Source organism: Haliotis rufescens, unplaced genomic scaffold (assembly GCF_023055435.1).
Source record: "Haliotis rufescens isolate VD_foot unplaced genomic scaffold, xgHalRufe1.0.p SCAF_10, whole genome shotgun sequence".
Classification (NCBI taxonomy): Eukaryota; Metazoa; Mollusca; class Gastropoda; order Lepetellida; family Haliotidae; genus Haliotis; species Haliotis rufescens.
Window position 1 is genome coordinate 3,577,063 of NW_025963780.1, and position 22,015 is coordinate 3,599,077.

A 22,015-nucleotide genomic window follows, 5' to 3' on the forward strand; every position below is an offset into this window, starting at 1 on the left:
CCAACAACATTTTTAAATGTCTGATGAAATGGTAAAAACTAATTATGTTTTCGAATTGGAGCGACACATTTACATGTTAATCTGTTGAAAAAGATATTCCAACTTGGAGATTAAGATGTAAATATAAGCCATATTACATTAATTTTACATAATCATAAGAAATCTATACTAATAGCAGAGTCCATTGTACGATTCCAAATATATCAAAAGCACGTGTTTATGAATCAATATCAAATAGTGATAATGCCAGGTGTTCGCGAAAAGTCGAACTGACCCTGTCCCACCCGTGACACCTGTCACAAACACATGCAAAGGCGAAGTAAGGAAGGCGTGGTGCACCTCAATATACGGAATAGCATGAGCCTTCATGTTTGTCACTGATTAGTCGAATTTGGAAAGTCCTCCAAATGTACGCCACAAAACGTGATCGGACAACAGATCGAAAATGGTATACATTTGTCATTAACAGAGTTCGACCAAAACGTGCTTAAAGTATGGTCTGCCTAAATATGCAACCCTAATATCTTTGTGCATTGTACGTAGGATATATATGTTGCGTAGGTAATGGTCATCTATAAAGTTGTCTACAATAACAGTTGGGCTTGTAGTTACAGTTATCCGTACTAAATGTTTTCAGTTTGTGTATCAGGGCTCTTTACTCACTTCACGTCATGTTCCTCCCAAATGGGATGAGTGAGTGAGTGAGTTGGGTTTAACAACTATTCCACTTATAGCACGACGTGTCCGCTAGATGTGACTGAACAGCCCAAAACCCACAAGCACGGGTGTGGTGTTGGCAAACCTAGAACCAATTTCAGAGCAAACAGGGATTCGAACCCATTATCACAGGTTCCTGGCTCGCTCAAGGGGCATAACTGTACATAGCAAATCGCGACGCCTTAGGCGAAAAGGCCACCCCTTGAAGCATGACAATTAATTTCCATTACAGTTCGGCAATGATTTTAGGCGCCTTATTAGACCATAGGAACACCAATGATGCACAATTTATAATATCAATATAATGAGACAATATATGTCGCCGGTATATCTATATTGAATATCTAAAATCACCTTTTTTCAAACAATGAATCTCTCACTTGTGTTGTATTAGAGGGGCATGGGTGACCCAGTCGTCTTAAGCGCCGCAATTCGTTGTGCAGTGTTGCATCCTTTGGGCACGGCAGAAACTCATGTGTTCGAATGCCGGTTCGCCCCGATAATGTTCCTTGGTTTCTGGACTACGTCTGAGAGCTGCATCACTTTGGGCTTTCCTTCCACTTTAAGTTGACACGCCGTGATATACTGCTTAAATACTGCTAAAAGCGGCGTTAAACCCAACTCACTCACTCACTGTATTGCAGTTGTGTATATGTACATATCTATTTCATGTAAATAGTGAATGACATCTTGACCAATCGTTGTGTACTAGTATATATCCTGTATTGCCAATGACTCTCTTTTGTCAGTTAGTACTATTTTTAAAGTCCTGCTGAGCTGTATTTTGGGTTTTCAAATTACATAACGAGCTTTTTTTTAAAAAAACTATAACCGTGTTTATTGCACTGTTATTCTTAAGTCTGAATATAAATAGCTTTGTGGCCCGCGTGTATGGGAATCGACATATAAACCATCTGGTTACCATGACGTTATTATATAAACAGATGCTTGTTCCACGTTACCTGTAAATGTTTCCTATAGTGACTATATATTCTACGTTTCACTAATGAGCAACAAGCTTTATTGACCTTGTATTGTATCCACGCGGTATATGCAAGCTTCAGGCACCTTCAGTCCCTAAGGATAGATAGACAAATTGCATATGGAACTCATTTTATATATGGCTGATTCCCATGTACATGTACATTTCACATATGATTTAACCATTGACTTTATATCTGGGCGAGCTAGTCACAAAATTCAAAGGAACGTCGGTCTGAATTTTGTTGGTACAGTAAACTACGGTTATAACGAACTCAAAGGGACCACTTAATTTAGTTCGTTATAACCGTAGTTCGTTATAAGCATATTTACAACATATTTACAGCAAATGGACGGGACAAAAAAACAGTTCGTTATATCCGTCAGTTCGTTATAAGCGTGTTCGTTATAAACGTAGTTTACTGTATTTTATTAAAAAACCGTATTCCTGATAAACGATTGCAGCCAATCCTGTTGAAGATTGTTACCATGTAAAATGCTCCATTAAAACATTAAACAAAACTGATTTCAACACGCAACAAAGAAGGCCATCTACCTAAACTTAATACGATGTTACTTTACGAACAAACGTTTTACAAAAAGTTGACATCTGGCACACAACTCTAATGTAATAGATGTTGAGGAACACATTATTGAATTATCTGTAATGTAGATGTGCATCTGGAACAATTTCTGCCACTCTAGCAATTTAAATAAATATATATGTTATTCAAAGATGACAAAAAATACATGTACCTTCAGTGTAATACGTGGATGAAATGCTTTGAAGACTGAAATATCCTGTTTGAAAAGAACATTCATTCCATTGCGTATGCCTGTTTCAATTCGTAAACAAAGTGTTCTTCCTGACATTCGGCTCCAAGGCAATAAAGGCGTTTCTGTTTCTGATATTGACTAGGGTCAATCTGGGACCCCTATAATTCTACTTTCCGACCCTGAAAGTCTTCTATAGGCAATGGAACGAGACATTAAATGTGTTGTAGTGTTATAACTACGTTGGTAGTCCGTTATGTGTTGCAGTTTGTCGATGGTATTTGATGGCAATGTTGTGCGAATGGGGTTGATGGGCGGTGTTTTATGTTCCCGATGAGTTGAAAAATTGCAGCATGTTTTCCTAGTTGACAAATCGTGTTTTCGTTCCGGGTTTTATCATTAGAATGGGCTTCATTCCGTTATCAAATGTGTTGGTTTTAGTCCCATGTATTCCTGATCATGGTAATTGATAGCTAACTTTGCGGGGAACCTTTAACACCAGAGAGCATTGGACTACATTTTACGCTACAAATTCAACACAATTTTTAATCAATGATCTTTTGTTACAGTGTTATTATGGAATGTAATTGTTGTGTTTTATTATTAAATTCCCCAATTTATATTCTCGAATATGTGATCAGAAAAAAGGTCCCGAAATGATTCCAAAGGGAAATTTAGTGATGACAATTATATTGATTGATCACTGAAAATCAGTGATAACACCATGTGTTCACGGAAATTTCATCGAAACCTCGAAAAACCTTGCAAAATGTGTAGTTCATTAAATACACCATTCACTTATCTGGACTTTATTTATTCAGCGCCAATATTGCGGGGACACAGAGATGATAAGAGATATAACGTCGTATTTTAAACTTTCAAGAGAGCATAACAGTTGTTTCTTGAATGAACAATTTTATAGCCACATTAACTGTTACTTGTCAGGTATTGCTCGTGCAGGGGCGAGACCACTGGTTGTTTTCAGGCGTGTGTTTTGCACAGACTTGTCCCATCACCTTTAATTTTGCACATTTCATTGTTTTTAATAGTCGCTGTCGATTTTGTAAGCTTTAATAAACATCCAATCAGTGTGAAAGGCATAAACAACATGTTCTTTATACATGTATTGTCAACAAACTCAGACCTGATGACGCTAGATGGCAAATGTTCATGTTTGACACCCTACTTACCTAGGTGCCCTTTCAAAAATGACGCTGAGTTTATTTTAAAAGTATCAACCTTGAGTGAATATGTAAGAAGAAATTAATTTCATAAAAAAATAACATTATGAAATCAGAAACTCATTTCATTCATACATGAATAAAACCAAATTACCAAATCTTTGCTCATTTCCTTTTTCTTTTGCTCAGCTTGAAATTATATTCATTTACGACCTTTTTACGTGTTCCTTAGTGAGAAATAGTTAACGACATATTAAAGAGGTTCTTACTTCAAAAGATTTCTAACAAAATAAACACGGCGTCTTCTAAACTGTCTCTTTCAAATCAATAATGCGCTTTACACATTAAAGAGTTCTTTTTTTAATTCAAATCTGTCCTTGGTCTACTTCTTCATTAGTGAATTAGTTTTGTCCTTGTTTTTTTTCTCTCATGGCGTCCCTGGTTATCAATGGCAGCTGACACTGCTATACCTTAGGTACCAACATCAAAAGCTCTTCCTCGCCATACTGAGATTTACGTGGAGAGGGAAGACATGGAAATGAGAAAGAAAATCAGGTCATATTTCCCAACCATAACTCAGATTAAAATTAGTTACCTTGTGGATGCTTTAAGTTCAACCTTTTTTCCCCACTCCTATAGCAAGTAGGGCACGTGTACTTCATGATCACTATCATTAAAAGCGCCACAACCATTTCCATAATCATGAGAAATATCCACTTATAGCAGAGTCCATTGTACGATTCCGACTGTAATATATATGCAAGCATGTCTTTGTGAATCGCTATCAAATAATGCTTATACTAGTTTTTTCGCGAAAAGGTGAGCATAACATGTCATAGTGGTGGTGCCGCACAAACACATGCAATGGCAAGTCAAGTGTTACATTAAGAGCTAGGGATATATGAAAGTGAAGTTTACAGATAGGAGGCATATGGTAATTAGTATGACATTTGTACTGATATTTCAATACAGTAAACTGCGGTTATAACGAACTCAGAGGGACCACTAATTTTAGTTCGTTATAACCGTAGTTCGTTATAAGCATATATACAGCATAACTACAGCAAATAGTCCGGACAAAAAAAGTAAGTTCGTTATATCCGTCAGTTCGTTATAAGCGTGTTCGTTATAAACGTAGTTTACTGTACTACAATGAAGCAAGCATCCTTCATTTACAAGAGATGAAGCAAAACTGAGTAAACCCATCGATTTGTGGATTTTATTACAGTGATAACGTGTCCTGTCTGTTTTGAGCTTTCTTAACACATTAATCTGACAGTCCGTAATAACAGGCTTGTTAAAGGCTTCCTTCGGATTCTGATAAAACACTTCCGTTAAGTCAATCGATTTATGTGGCACTTACGACGATTTGTTCCCTTCAGCATGTGTATCAATGGGGAACAAATACTTAATTGAAACATCCATTCCGATATCTGTCCAGGGAAGTCTACGACATAAGTGTAACATGTGGACTGGCCGTCTAGTTTCCTAAAAAAATACAGTTATCCACAACACCGAGGAACGTTGCATGTCGCTTTTAGTCGTACCCACGGTGTGCCAGTGGCATTTCCGAAATCTTTCACGTCCTAGGGATAAATGCCAATGCAGCTTAGAGACTTGGCTCAATTTGAAAAATATATAGAGAGGACCAGGGCCGCCTGGAAAGAGATGCATTTATCACGATTAGTGTGACCTGTTGGGCTTGACAGCTCCTTCGCCTCACGAACACATGGTGTTAACCTTTACGATTTCACCCTTTCGTAACAGTAGGTATTCTTTTATCAAGGGGTCGTTTTGGGAATCTGAATTATGCATGCCCTACTTAAAACAGATCTTTGGTTCCACTCTTATTGAAAGGATCCGTTAATTTTCAAGAATGGAGAGTTGGGGGAGTTGACGGAACTATTTTTTTGTATTTACATTGAATGATTGTTTTCACTAAAGTTGTGTCGGAAAACCTAGGTCTCCAGCGGGTTCGAACCCGCATCGTTTGATTTAAAACGTGAAATGATCGATAACATGGTGTGAAACAAACAATATATATTTTCAAACGTTTGTCTAATTAAAGGTTTATTTAACTTTAAAGGACAATCGAAACATATATAGTCTTGTTCAGGCCTCTATATGTCATCTGACTCCAGTCAGCATGTTCTCAAAATGTGCAGGGGTTGTCGGGTAGCCTAGTGGTTAAAGCGTTCGCTCGTCACGCCGAAGACCGGGGTTCGAATTCCCGACATGGGTACAATGTGTGAAGCCCATTTCTGGTGTCCCCCGCCGTGATATTGCTGGAATATTGCTAAAAGCGGCGTAAAACCATTCTCACTCACTCACTCAAAATGTGCAGGAGACTGATAAAATATTCGTTTTGGAACGTGGAAAGGTTCTTCTGGATAAACAAATTCTTTATAACAATTGAGTGGACGTTCATGAATAATTCACTCACTTACCTTTTCACTCGCTCACTCATGATCACCCAAACCCAAACGCACTCACTCGCTAATCTACCCAAACCAATACGCACACGCACGCACTCACTCTTTAAACCTACGCGTGTGGCAAAAATACGTCAATTAAGATTGGGAAAACAGGGGAAGAGCGCTTTTCGGCAATTCTTGAAAGGCACACGGCACCATGGCGAGAGTTGACCTAAGTTGCCCCTGTCCATTTCTGGAAATACTTTCTTGTGGATTATTTTATAGCACCCCTTGCGGATATTTTACTTTTCTTTTCCCAAGCTGAAGTCAGAAAAGAAATTTGACTCGGACTGAACCCAGGGCTCCGCCAATTTATCATGTAAACGAGGTTGGCAAGTATACCCCAGGGTCATGTACAGGAACCGCCGTGCCAGTATGAACACTCACAGACAATCTCATCCATTACCGTAACTGTTACACAGCGTTTGCGTGTGAAAGAAAATACAACACAGTAGCTGTGGCCTTCATAATGTGTCCCAATTATCCTTTATCAAAGCGTCTAGGTATTTCTTGTGTCCCAGATAGACATTCTCGACGCATTATCTCATATAAACTAGCGGGCAAAAGAAACGGAACCAAATAAATAATGGTCGTCAGTTTTCAACAAATTTTCCAAACAGCACGAAAACAGTTGGGACGCATAGCTGGAATTAAACTTACCTATTCCCTTTGAACATGTGCACCTGCTTCACGTGATATGGTAGAAAAGTGAATTTAATCACTAAAAAATGCAAAATGTGCACAACGTTACAAGTGTGAAATTCTGGAATAAAACTTGAGCAGGATTGTACTCTCTCATCACATGTAACCGTTTAAAACAACGGACATGCCTAGACTAACCACAGAGATGGAGAGAGCCATCGGCGTGTTGCAAATGGGAGCGACGCAGGAGCACGTCGCCAGGATCCTGGGCTGCTTCAAGAGCACCATCGCCAGACTTGTCACACGTCTCAGGCAAACTGGCAGTACTGCAGACAGGCCGAGGAGTGGAAGACCCAAGGTCACGACCCTGCAGGAAGACCGGTATTTACGGGTGCTTCACCTAAGGTCAAGATTCCTAACTGTGACGTCATCATCCGCAAACAGCCTTTGACATCCCGTCAGCAGAAGGACCGTTGCTAGACGACTCCGCCTGTATGGTCTCTGTGCCTATTGACGTTAACGTTTCTACACAGTCGTCACAGACTGAGATGGGCCAGGGCTGTGCAGCAGTCACTGGCGACTTTCTGAACGCCGCTTTTAACAGTATTCCAGTTATATCACGGCGTGTCAGCTTAATGTGGGAGGAAAGCCCCAAGTGATGCAGGTCTCCGACGTTTACCACTTCGGTGAAACCCACGAGCACAGGTATGGTGCTGACAAACCTAGAAACATAATCGGGGTGAACCGGGATTTGAACCCACAATCAAAGGTTTCTGGCGTGCCCAAGGGACGCAACTCTGTACAGCGAATCGCGGCGCCTTAGACGACCGGGCCACCCGTGCCCCCGATCTATGATCGAAAACGATCACGCAACTAATCAAAATGTAGAAAATATACATCTCCAAATGATCATATGCCTACATATCCTATGTGTTTATCACTTTTGGAAACTAGTATCGGATAATAAAATTCCTGTTTCGCCATTTTCACAACATTATTGCAAAATCCTTCACACTGAAAAACGGTGTTCAAAACGTAAATAAATGTTGTCTTGTGCCGCAGGCCAAGACCAATGGTTGATAGCAAGAGCAACGACCGACGCCGTCGGGGCAAGATGACCCACAACCAGCTGGTCACGCATTGTAACACTCCGACCCTATTATATCTGCTTTTATAACATTTGACACTGGTGTTCAACTCTTCAGGGCGTTGTGCAAACATGTCTCAGACAACCCAACATCTGCCGAAACTGTTTTTATCAAAACCCTGAAACACATATGTTCCTGAGTCGATATCCATTGTTCCAAGTGACAGGAAAGTTGAGTAAGAGCCGGTTACTTGATTCTTTGAAGCATCCTTCACACTCATTTACCTTCGGGAACAGTGTTCTAGATTTGTCATGTCTGATCTCCGCCTCTTGATTTTAGTTATTTCTGGGGAAACCCGATGTAGCGTTCGCGAAAACTTAACTCGGCTTAATCACACGCAAGAAATCGTCTTTTCTTTGAACACGTGTACTCTGAAGGTACGTATTTGGTATAATGGATGAAGATTGTGCAGGTTTTCTATAAGGGTACGCATGGAGGATAAATTATGTTCACATAACTGCTCATTGTATATTGGTGAGTGATCATGAGGTGTTAAACAACAAACAAACACAAAGGATAGTCCGTCCAGATTAATTAAGTTTCACGGTATTTTATTCGCAATCAGTGACACTGAAGATTCTGCATTAATAATTCATCTACATTTAGCTTTGTCAACTATCAACACGTCTCGTAGTGATCCTATCGCAGTCACGTTTTTACACCTATTCCACACAACTCTCGACACCTGTGGAGATGCAGCTGGTACACTATAAACACACAGGTGTCGCGACGAACTATATTGACTAGACAAGCTAATTCATCTCGGGTCCAGAATGTTCAATTCATTTGAACTATTTCACGGTCCAGTGGCATAAATACGTTACACCTTTGTTGTAGATTAACGTGATTCTGTGATGTCTAACGTGATGGTCCAAATAATATTGTATTGTCATTTATAAAATCTTTTAGCATATATTTCATATCCAGGTGAGCTATCCACAAAATACTTACGACCAGCTGTGCAGCAACGTACGTTATTACTAAAGAAAAAATGTCAATTAATTGTGAAGCATGACTACATTTCAGTTTATATTCGTCTGGGTCATCTCTTACACGTGAATCTAAAGACTATAACTCAAAGGACAAATGAGGAAAACTCATATGACATAATGTTATCAGATGTGTTCATATGATATATTGAATGAGAAAGAGAAATCTTAAATATTGCATGTTCAAGTGAGGTGAAATAGGGTTCAACGTCGTGTTCAAGAATATTTCTCTTATTTAGTGACGTGCTTGTACTGAGTGTTTGGCTGCTGGTTCTAGTCCGGACTCATGCCGGTGTTCTTCATAGATAACAGTCTGCGGGTTAACATGAATACCACACTCAGGCAAAGAATAATCAAGCCGAGCGCAGGCTGGTGGACTGCAAGTACCATCTTTTCACGTGTTGTGGTAAGACGCGGCCATGGGAACGAACCACAGATTTTCCGCTTTCCGGGAAGACGCTCTGTCCGCTGCACCACGGAACATGTATTCCTTCAGGACAACACACAATGCAAATGTACATATGAAAGGCTTTTTTATGTTTCAAGAAGAGTTTGTTTCAATTATTTGAGAACGAGAAGTCTTTGATCCCAGCTATTTTTTTAGGATTCAAGGTCGGGTAAAATTTTCAAGGATTTCGTCGGATTTCTTCAGAGCTGATCCAAAAGCGACTCTTTCTCAGAAGTTGGTTGATCAAGGTTATACCATAGAAAGCCTCAGTAAAGCTTTCAAAAAGATTTATGGTAGACATGTGGAGGGCTTTTCAAAATTTAGCGCATCAGTGACAAAAATGATGTCCGATGCCATTCCCTATTTTGATTTGTGCCACATGTTCCCGTGTAGTTTCAGGTGAACAATTGACTTGCCTTTGAATGTGTTTGTGACGGGTGCCACCGTTGGGGCAGGACACGCTCACCTTTTCACAAACACCTGGTATTATTACTATTTGATAGTGATTCATAAACACATGGGTCCCTAGTTCAGTGGATAGAGCGTCTTCCGGAGAGCGGAAGGTTGGGAGTTCGATCCCATACCAAAACACTTCAAATGATGGTACTTGTTATTGTCTTGCCTGGTGCTCGGCAAAAAACAAGGATTAATCGCATCGAAGACAGTATAGCGTATCTGAGTGGGGTATCCTTTTTAAACTGCGGCATGGGTATGTCAGTGGGCTAGCACTATAATACCGTCATTATTCGGGGCTGGTACAATGAGCCACACACACGTGCATGTACATTGCTATATAAGTGCCGACCAGCGAAGATTCCGGGTTAGAATAGATCTTCAGCAACCCATACCTGCCGTAAAAGGTGAATATGCTTGTCGTAAAAGGCGACTAACGGGATCGGGTGGTCAGGCTCGCTGATTTGGTTGATACATGTCATCGATCCCAACTGCGTGGATCGATGCTCATGATGTCAATCACTGGATTACCTGGTCCAGACTCGATTATTTTACAGACCGCCGTCATATAGCTGGAATATTGCTGAATGCGGCGTTAAACAACAAACAAACAAATCACATAAGTTCCATAATCCCCTCCCTCCCCTCCCCTCCCCTCCCCTCCCCTCCCCTCGCACAGATAGTAATATCAGCAGTTCTAAAGGAAGAGAATTTATGGATGTCAACTTCTTTATTATGACGAAACACAACGTTTCGGAGAATATGCTTACTCCTTCATTCACCTGATAAAGGCGTTAGCATATATTCCGAAACGTTGTGTTTCGACATAATAAAGAAGTTGACATCCATAAATCTCCTCTTTATGTGTACCACTTCTAAATGCCATTAAAAGATTTGAACAATTCTAAAGTTTGTAGGGGCGGTCGGGTAGCCAGTGGTTAAAGCGTTCGCTCGTCATGCCGAAGACCCGGGTTCGATTCCCGACATGGGTACAATGTGTGAAGCCCATTTCTGGTGTCCCCCGCCGTGATATTGTTGGAATATTGCTAAAAGCGGCGTAATACCATACTCACTCACTCTAAAGTTTGTACTTTCCCGTGGTGCAAAACTTCATTTGGCCATCGCCATTTACGACAGTCGGCTTAACCTTTCTTGCAGACAAGTAGCAATCGCCTCAAGTTTCTGGTTTATAACAATATTTTATTAAGGTGGACCGTTGCGTCACATCCCTTTTCCATCCATGGCGTTGTCTTGAATACGCAGACAAACACAAAAAGGAAACAGGGGAGTGAAGTAGTCGTGTAAATGATTATAATTGGTTGGTTGGTTTGTTGTTCAACGCCGCACTCAGCAATATTCCAGTTATATGACGGCGGTCTATAAATAATCGAGTCTGGACCAGACAATCCAGTGATTAATATCGTGAGCATCGATCCACGCAATTGGGGTACGATGACATGCATCAACCAAGTCAACGAGCCTGACCACCTGATCCCGTTAGTCGCCTCTTACGACAAGCATAGTCGCCTTTACGACAAGCATGGGTTCCTGAAGACCTATTCTAACCCGGATCTTCACGGGTCAAATGATTGTAAAGACCTGTCAGAATGGCACACCATGCTATGTGAACCAATTTATACTATATAATACTGAAGGTTTATAAAATGACACCTGAAGCAATCCCACCCCAATTCAAAGCCGAGAATTTAAAAAATTGTCAAAACAAGACTCGTTCACATGGAAGAGACAATTACAATTCCACAAGTCATCAAACAAGCTTCAATGCGAAATATCACCGGTTGTATTCATTAATGAACATGCAATATATTATCGACCAATGAATGACAATGCGGTACAACATGTTGTGAACAGAAAATGTTTTGATCCATAAATATAAAATATCAACGTCAGAGAATAATCAATCTCAATTATCTGCCGAGACAGATTCCACGGGACATGAAAGGTAAAATATTGATTAAACTTATATAACGGATCACTGAAAATCAGTGATGACACAGGTGTTCGCGGAAAAAACTGCCATCGTCAAGTTATCATTAAAAGAGAGCAATTGCACCTAAGACGTAATCCAATCTGGAATCATGACGTCATTAAACATATGCGTAAAGGAAATGTAAAACAAATATCTAACACTTGTGATTATTCCCTCGTTATCTCATTAAATGTTTATCAGGAAATCCACGGCAAAAACAGTCAGCCAATTAGCTACGGAAATGTCATAGCATTAATGCTGAAATGAGTTGTTCAGAGAATGCATTGACGGTTCCAAATATAACGCCAAGGTTTCCGGGTTTGTGGTCTTTATATTGGAAGCAATGGACAATCACAGAACTGCTTCCTGCACTGTATTGATGAAACAGTGAGAACTAAACGAGTAAGCAATCACCTTATTGCCACGGTCAAAATTCGTCTCGCCAAAAGTCGATGTCTTTGGCGACGTTCAGCAGAGCGTTATTATAACAGTTACCTCACCAGGCATACTTGTTGAAATCAAAGGAAATAAAGGCATAATTGCCTTTCAAAAATAGCTTTTATTCACAATTTTTTGTTATGGGATTAGAAGCGTTGCATGTGGATTTGGTAAACGTCACTAAAACGGAAAATTGTCTTGTATGCTCCAACAGACTGGTTCGGGGTCGGCAACGAGTTGTTGTGGTAATAATGGTTGTGGAATTATAAGGTGGACTGTGGTGAGCTGATCAGGGAAATATTGATTTGACAGTCTTGTCCCCTTCTCCACTATTCTCCATTCATTCGTTTTTCTGTCTGCTTCTACGTGTCTCGTTGATCTCACATTATTCATTTTCTTTCATTTATCCGTTGTATTTCTTCTCCATTCACTCTCCTGTTCCTGCACAATTTCTCATTTCTCTTTCACACTCTCTCATTCAGTCACGACTGTTTCTGCCACTCACATTCTGTCAAATACCTTCCTCCCATTGTCATTCTCTTCGTGTAAATTCGTATATTATACACATACATATATATACACATACATTCATTCCTCTCTCTACTGCCTGTCCCTCATTTCTCATACACTATCATTCTCTATGTCTTTTGTTTCTGCCAATATCACTCTCTCGCAGTCATTTCTCTTCCTCTACCTATCATCTTCTCTCTGTGTCATCTAGTTTTCTCCAGTTACTCTCTTTACCACTTCGGGACCGCCTCCGTGGTCTTGTGGTAGAGCGTACGCCCGGAGAGCGGAAGGTCCAGGGTTCGATCCCGGGCCGCGTCATACAAAAAGACGTTAAAAGATTGTACTTGTTGTTACCCTGTCTGGCGCTCGGCATTAAGGGGCTAAAACAAGAACTGGTCGGCTCGGAGTCAGTATACTGTGTCTGAGTGGGGTATTCGTGTTAAACTGCGGCAGGATATCTCAGTGAGCTAGCACTATAAATCGGCATCAGTCCGGACTAGTACAAGCAGCCACACACACACACACACGTGCATGCACGTCGCTATATAAGTGCAATAATCTTGGACGCGACGTTAAACCAAATTTCACCTCACCTCACCTTTACCACTTCGTGCTTCTCTGATCATCATCCCCTCATATTTTCTCCATATATATAAACACATGATTTCATCAGGTGTATAAGTATTAAAAATACAAAAAGTCCAGATATTCGTGCTTGTCAAAACTCCTTTATCCACACAAGATCTTTCGCCGTACAACGGCTCTTCAGGTGTAATGAAAACTTTAACTTACATTGTTGTCCTAGGCGACTCACAACAGTAGTATTTGTGACGTCATAATGCCTATGATGTAACAGTGATAATAGAGGGGGAAGTAAAACGTAGTCCGAGGCGACAGCATAATGTTGTGTGGATAAAGGAGTTTTGACAAGCACGAATATCTGGACTCTTAACATCTTCACATAACTCACAAACTCTGTTTTTTAGCATTACTCAAGGTACACTGACAGACAAGTTTATGGCCAGAAACCATTTCAACAGCTGTCACTGTCTGTGTTGATTTCTTCTGTGTGCTCTCTCTCTAATACTCTCTTTCTCTCTCTCTCCCTCTCCCTCTCTCTCCCTGTATATAGTATATACTTATACTTCTCCTTATATATATACTTCTCTTTACCATAACTCAAGGTACACTGACAGATGTGTTTATGGTCAGAAACCACTTCGATAGCTGTCACAATGGTGATGCCCTGAGATATTGAGTTCACCGACATTTGCCATTTCCCAGCATAGTTAGGTTAAGTATTTACCCGACGGTAAATATGAGACTTCCGAACAGACTAGTGAGGGTTCTTAACCATACGTCTATCTGTGTGAAAATCATTGAGAAAGATGCCAAATGTTCTATCAAAAGGGCCAAAATAGATATCAGACTTATTAATTTTTCTCCTGGGGATATAGGATTTCAATCTCTATGATCACAAAGATGGATTACACACAAGCAGATATGTGTAATTTTGGTCTTCAGAACTGCAAATACTGCCTGAATCTAACCAATACCATATGTTGTCGGGTCTTCATTATCCAGGAATACGTTTCCAAATTTGTTATGGTCATACAATAGGCAAATAATCAAGACCAAGGTCCTGTGAGCCTTTGGTTTAACACTTATTTAGTTCCATCCCGACGTGGGAGGAAAATAAGAAGTGATGCGGGTCTTAGACATTTACCGCTGTTATGAAGCCCACGATCATGGGTAGGGTGCTGACAAATCATGAAACATAATTATAATGAAGGCCAATCTGGGATTCGAGCGTACGATCCTGGATTTCTAGATCATATAAAACATTTGATGTAGAAGAAACAAATGTATATACATTAGATGCACATGTTGCCTTTATTGATGTGAAAAACATATAATCGCCTTGATTATGTTTCTTGATTTTTCCGTAACATACCCGATGCACACAAAGACTACATGAACGCCAAGCACGGGACACTCGAGGCCTGATCAACCCAGGTATCTACACAAAGACTACATGAACACGACACGCACGAGTAATTTGAGACCTGATCAACCCAGGGATACACAAACAGATTGCACATACCCCACGCACGTGTTACTCGAGACCTGATCAACACAGGGATTCACACAAAGATAACACAAACGCCACACACGGGGTACCTGAGACCTGATGAACCCAGAGATGCACACAGAGATTGCACAAACGACGCGCACGTGGTATTCGATCGAGACTTGACCAACCCGGGGATGGTCACAAAGATTGCACAAACGACACGCACGTGGTATTCGAGACCTGATCAACCCGGGGATGCTCACAATGGATGCACAAACGACACGCACGTGGTATTCGAGATCTGATCAACCCGGGTATGCTCACAACGACTACATGAAGACGCCACGCACGGGGTGCCCGAGAACTCATCAACGCGGGCATCCACACAAAGACTACATGAACGCCAAATCACGGGGCCTCATCAACCTAGACACAAAGACAAAGTGTACCCTGTCCAGTAATACCCAGCGAGTACATGTACATATTGATACATGTACGAAGTTCGGTCAACATCTCCATGAAACGTAGATGGACGATTATAAGTCCGGTCACTTTGTTTTGTATGAGGACTCCTGAAAGGTGCTCTATTGCCTTTGTCGTTTTTACCATCATCATAATTATCTGATGTGTAACATAGAAAAACCGGCGAAGACATTCCAAAGACAGATAAACAGCCAAAACTAACAAATGACAAAATATGGTATCATATGGCAGTATGATAAAACTTTGAAAGCTCCAAGGTAACTGTCAAACGATGCATAAAAAGTATTTCATTATAGAACACAATGTCAAAACATCTTTACAAGGAAGCATGTCAGCTTGCATGTAAAATATATCGATCTGATGAACGAGATCGATCAAATCAACGGGCATGAAAAACTGAGATTCCTGTATAACCAGCTGCTTGTCTCCATTAACACGTCCCTACTCAAGACTGACAAGCTTTATCAAATAATCAGAGCACACGCTCGGTGCACAAACTCCTATTTACAAATTATATGTTGACATTAAACTCTCTCTGCACAACAGGCTATGACAAATGACTTCCAAATGACTTGCTCAGTGTCGGAATAGCAATGGTGTCGAGATGTAGACAGTTAATATAAAGTCACAGGTGGGATTAAACTAATTGAATGGGATTCATGCCTACAAGACCAATACAGAATTCCCGATATAGTAAATTGAGAGTGATAGCATATGTGTGCTTGAATGGGTCTGTCACTTTGACAAGGTGCGGCGCGTCTGTGCATTGTCCTAATACAATAGATATCAGTACATCAGTCAGATCTGATGTTTACCGAACCTCTTCAGTTTCACAATAAATATTTATACTGTTCTGATTAAATCATGAATTCATTTTCGTGGCTGTAGGCGTGCCTCCGATTCATACCATTTTATTTTTGTTGTCCTATTAGTTTTGTCAATAGAAAATATATCAGCCAAATGTATGTGACTTTTTGATTCATCAGTTAAGTTTGGTGCGATCACGCGATGAATATTATGCATTTTTAAAGTCACAAGTACTTTACTATTTACATTTCGATAGTTGAATGTCAACCTGCACGGCAGATTTATACGGTTATTTGTTTGGAAATAATCCCATGATTAATTTTGTTAAATGTGTTATAGTCAAAGTACATCAGTACTTATCACGGATAATTTTAAAAATTGGTTGTGTATTTTATATGATCATGTATCGTTTTTTTGTCAATCACTGACTGTATGTTTCCTGATGCATGTGTAGCAGGCTATTTCTCCCTTGGTCTTTCCCCCATCCCCGGTCACGTCCCCTCATTTCACCACCACCGCCCCAGCCCCCACAGTCGCTGATAATTTTACCCCATCCCCTTCATACCCTACCCCGCCGGTCATTTTCCCCATGACATTCCCCCAACAACACCCCAACCCCCAACCCCACCCCCACCCCCACCCCCTGTCATTTGCCCTATTGACAGTGTATCCCTAGCTATAATTAGTAACCCAATCTCAGTGTATATTTAAAAAAAAATATTATCTGTTATCCAAACCATTACAGATATGAAATAAATGTATTAACAAGAGGAAAGTGATAATTAATTGTCAGTAAGCAATAACAGTATGTACTCTGAAAGGGTTTCGCGTTACACACATACTGACATTGGATTCCATGTTATAGATCTGGTTTCATATTAAACATATCACCGTTTTTACATTAGTTTTAAAAGAATTTTTTTATCAATATATTGGTGTGTGGCTAATAGGGGATATGACTAAGTGGGATATTTCTGGGGGGTTAGAAGAAAGCAGTAACAGGTGGGACTAGAATCTGCTTCGAATCGAGGCAATTTCGACACGCACCCTCATGTCATGGTAAGGTGCCAGTTATTAGGATGGTTGTTCTATGGTTCACTGGAAGCAGATTGGCTGCTTTAAACACTGGTGTAAAGGTAATGAAGGTTGGAAATCCGATGCAGAGAACACTTGTTAATCCGGATATTGTTCAACCGAATAAACACATTCCATGGTTAACAAGTCACATTCCCTGGTTAAACAAGTCACATTCCCTGGTTAACAAGTCACATTCCCTGGTTAACAAGTCACAGTGCCGTATAAATGACGTTATATAAATGACGCAATTTTAAGACGTTGTCGTCCGGAAAGCTGAGTGTCCTGACTAACGAGGTGTCACAGTTTATGGAGAAAAGAACACTCGCGTAAGAATTGGTAGATATAAGCACATATTACATTATATAAATTTCATCGTGTCATGTACATGCATTTATATGTTGTTTGTTGTATGGTACATATATAATGCACCGCCATCATATAGCTTGAATATTGCTGAGTGAGGCGTTAAACAACAAACCAACCAACTCACCAACCAACATGTATAATACGTAACGTGTTTGTGTATGTAATGAGCATAACCTTATAACTTCAAATAAAGTATAGACCCCACATAGTACTGATCACGTGTGTATGCTCAACAAAATCATTATTTCAAGACGTTATTAGTTTTGACATAGTGTATGTATTGAGCATATCGGAGTATATAGTTTTGAAAAGTAATGAAAAAGTAAATATATATTAATAATTATGGTGGAAACATAATATTTGTAACATGAATGTAAATTAGTTTCTCTCAGCGTGAGTCCCCTGTGCGCCGTGTGGTATTGATTATATCAAAATCAAATTATTAACTTCATTCAACTTTTCGCACACAATATTGAATACAAATAAATGTGCAAACTATCGATCGAGACATCAATAAAATGAAATATATTTTCTCACCATCATCTGGCGCCGTCTTGGATAACACTTCTAATTCACAGTTCGTTTTAGCAATCAAGGTTGGATGTAAAAAGTGTCCTTTGATGATGTTAAGTTTCCCAGAGGCTTCATCTTCTGTAGACATACTTTTCCAATAGATGTTTCACTCGACAAGTCGTCACAACACACACACACACACACACGCCTACACCTGTTGTAGGTAGGCAGGGAAAGCTAGTATGCGAGAACTCCACGTTAACGTGTAGTCATCTGTTGCGCTCTCTATCTCTCTCACAAACTACCAGCCATCTGTGCTGCAGCACGTTGCTATTATATAGGCGTCGCCATGCGCCTTCCGCTGGACAGACAAGGTTTGCTTCGGGGCAGTAGGGTAGCTTGTAATTCAATCAGAAAGTTGTGCCGATACGCAACCATTAAACGCGACTCGGAGCATTGAAGGCAACGTCAATCGTCGGAGCTTTCCTCTGCCGTTTCAATTTAGCCAATACGTGCAATCCTTTAGCTCTTCAATAATAATTACACGTTCTATAAAACCTCGTGGCTAGCTGTTAAGGCTTCCTTCTCCATGATTTGGCATAGGATAGACTACAATTGTTTGCCTTTTAATTCCCACACTGGATGCAGTGCCATAGTGCTGGAGGTTCCATAGGCAGGGCACAACTCTCTTGATGACCAAATAGTTTTTCTTCCATCGCGACTCGCAAGTCGTAAAGAGTTTGGCCGTTCACGGCACCGGGACGGATATCTGGTCAATACTTATCGGCAGATGGAGCAATGCTAATAAATCATAAAGGCCACCGTGGCGACCCCTGGCCCTCCGAGGTGACCATGTCAACAGAATCGGTTAATGGTCAATCTACTGACACAGTTCTCTCTTAAGTTACTTTGATATTACTGGTATTGTCGTAACCATGTTGAATATAGATTAATAAAATACGTTCAGTCCGAAAGTAAAATATATTCATTTTGATATTTATTTCATGGCTTCGGGTTTGTAATAATTTCAGGGCTGTCGCCTTTGTAGAACGATTTGGAAATCTAACATGAACGTAAACAATGTATGGAAATAAAGGATTGTTATTGGATGCTGTAAAGATAGTAATAGATTGCTGAAAATTGGAAATGGAACGGAAACAGAACAGAAAGGCTTGAGTTATATTGTCTTAATTTGAGGCGGTATCACAGTCTGTGTGCTAGAATATCAGTGATATTAGCTTTTGTGATGTTCGACGGCGATATATTGCTGGAATATTCCTAGTGGGACGTTATAAAACATATTGTTAAACCTCTGAATGTACACTCTGCAAGATCTTAGCGTGTTCGTTCCTATTAAGCTGTGGATGCAATATATATACGTCTACTGCCTCAAAGTCATCGTCATTGTTGTTCCATGCTTTGCGCCAAGACATCGTGATCGCCATGTCACGTCGTTATTATTGCTCCATGAAGTCATTAGACTTGCTGCAACAGATCGACCCCTTACGCCATGTCGTCACGTCATCACCCTTGCTCCATGATGTCACATTTACGCCATGTCGTCACGTCATCAACCTTCCTCCATGAGGTCACAATAACGGCATGTCGTCACGTCATCAACCTTCCTCCATGAGGTCACTCATTACGTCATGTCGTCATGTCATCAACCTTGCTCCATGAGGTCACAATTACGGCATGTCGTCACGTCATCAACCTTCCTCCATGAGGTCATTCATTACTTCATGTCGTCATGTAATCAACCTTGCTCTATGAGGTCACTCATTGCGTCATGTCGTCACGTCATCAACCTTCCTCCATGAGGTCATCTCACGTCATGTCGTCACGTCATCAACCTTGCTCCATGAGGTCACAATTACGGCATGTCGTCACGTCATCAACCTTCCTCCATGAGGTCACTCATTACGTCATGTCGTCACGTCATCAACCTTGCTCCATGAGGTCACAATTACGGTATGTCGTCACGTCATCAACCTTCCTCCATGAGGTCACTCATTACTTCATGTCATCACGTCATCAACCTTGCTCCATGAGGTCACTCATTACTTCATGTCGTCACGTCATCAACCTTCCTCCATGAGGTCTCTCATTACGTCATGTCGTCACGTCATCAACCTTGCTCCATGAGGTCACTCATTACGTCATGTCGTCATGCCATCACCCTTGCTCCATGAGGTCATCTCACGTCATGTCGTCACGTCATCAACCTTCCTCCATGAGGTCACTCATTACGTCATGTCGTCACGTCATCATCCTTGCTCCATGAGGTCACAATTACGTCATGATGTCACGTCATCATCCTTGCTCAATTAGGCCATCTCCTCACGTCATGTCGTCACGTCATTAACCTTGCTCCATGAGGTCACTTTCAAATCACGCCGTAAGTTGCTCCATGAAATCGGCACCTTTGCGTCACGTCGTCACGGTAGTTCGATGAGAACACAATCAAACCCTCGTTGTGAATGTACCTCCATCCTATGATCACTTCCACCTCAGGTCTTCAGCGTTGCTACGTGACATCGTCATGTCCAACACGGGTCGTCATCGTTCCTCCATCAGAGCATTATGCCGTTAGGCCTGCTCAGTGAGATCAGCACTCCCAGGTTCGTCAACGTTCCTCCATCAGAGCATTATGCCGTTAGACCTGCTCAGTGAGATCAGCACTCCCAGGTCGTCAGCGTTGTCTTTGAGATCGTCATTTCCCCCACGCATCGTCAACGTTCCATGAAATCACCACCTCTATGTCACGCCGTCAGCACTACCCCATAAGATCATCATATCCACGTCACGTATGTGTACGTCGTCGGCATTGCTCGATGAGTTTCACGTCAAGTCATCAACGTTGCTCAATGAGATCGTCATAGCCATGCCACATCGGTAGTGCTTCGCTCTATGGGTGAGTGAGTGAGTGAGTTTGGTTTTACGCCGCTTTTAGCAATATTCCAGCAATATCACGGCGGGGGACACCAGAAATGGGCTTCACACATTGTACCCATGTCGGGATTCGAACCCGGGTCTTCGGCGGGACGAGCGAACGCTTTAGCCACCTGGCTACCCGACCGCCCCTCGCTCTATGGGACGCGCGTCGCTGCAGTGAATTGTTCACATTGAAATAAACAGTCCTCAACCCGAAATGGGGAATGGTCGTTACTTCATATTATTGGAGCACATGGAGTATAACATAAACAAACTGGAGTTATCTCCCTTGTCCGTCAAACATTAAAACCCGGACAAAACCCGGTCCTAATAATCCGGACAGAGGCGGTATTTCAGGTGCACACACTTTTTACATTTGAGGTTGTTAGACGGATGTGTACAACCATCACAGTAACGTTTATCCATTGGTTTATCCTATCGTCGTCACGTCATCATCGTTGCGCCTTAAAATCGTCACGTCACGTCGGCAGCGTTGCTCAGTAGCATCGTCATCGCCGTGTTATGGCGACAACTTTCCACTGCAATTCACTGCATGTTATTCGTATGGCAGTAATCAAACCCCGCCCCAACATATGTCGCTATAAGTATTAAAAGCCTACACGAGTCGTTCGGGGATAAATATAGCCACCACATGCTACGAACGAAAAAAATATTTTTCTTCACTCTACACACATTAATCATATCTGCGTGAACGAGATTTCAGAACGGCAATGACAGTTTGTCGATAATCCGGACTTGGTTTTGCTTAATTTGTCTCTGTTATTTCAACCCCTGTCATTCGTTAAAAGGGGTTGTTTGACCGTGACGACAAAATATGATCAATCGTGTAGGAACTGTCAGAAAGCCTTTTGAGCCAAAATGTCTATTACTTCGTTTCGTTGTTTAATTCCACTTTTGTTATATTTGATTTCGTTTCTTTTACCATTTTCCAATTTCCATATGTGCCAAAATGGCAGCCTCCAGCAAGGAGTTTTGTGTCTAAAACAGCCTTGGCG

The 22,015-nt window shown here is 41.0% G+C and overlaps 1 protein-coding gene across 2 annotated transcripts in view; it reads right to left on the bottom strand.

Moving 5' to 3' along the window:
- The window catches only part of LOC124119073 (calcitonin gene-related peptide type 1 receptor-like), a 116,710-nt gene extending 97,926 nt beyond the window's left edge, over nt 1-18,784 (bottom strand). For both annotated transcript variants that reach the window (XM_046481470.2, XM_046481469.2), the window contains exon 1: nt 18,090-18,784. In XM_046481470.2, the coding sequence (XP_046337426.1) occupies nt 18,090-18,213 (124 nt within the window). In that variant the 5' untranslated portion in view covers nt 18,214-18,784. The remainder of the gene's footprint in view (nt 1-18,089) is intronic.
- Between the last annotated feature and the right edge of the window lie 3,231 nt (nt 18,785-22,015).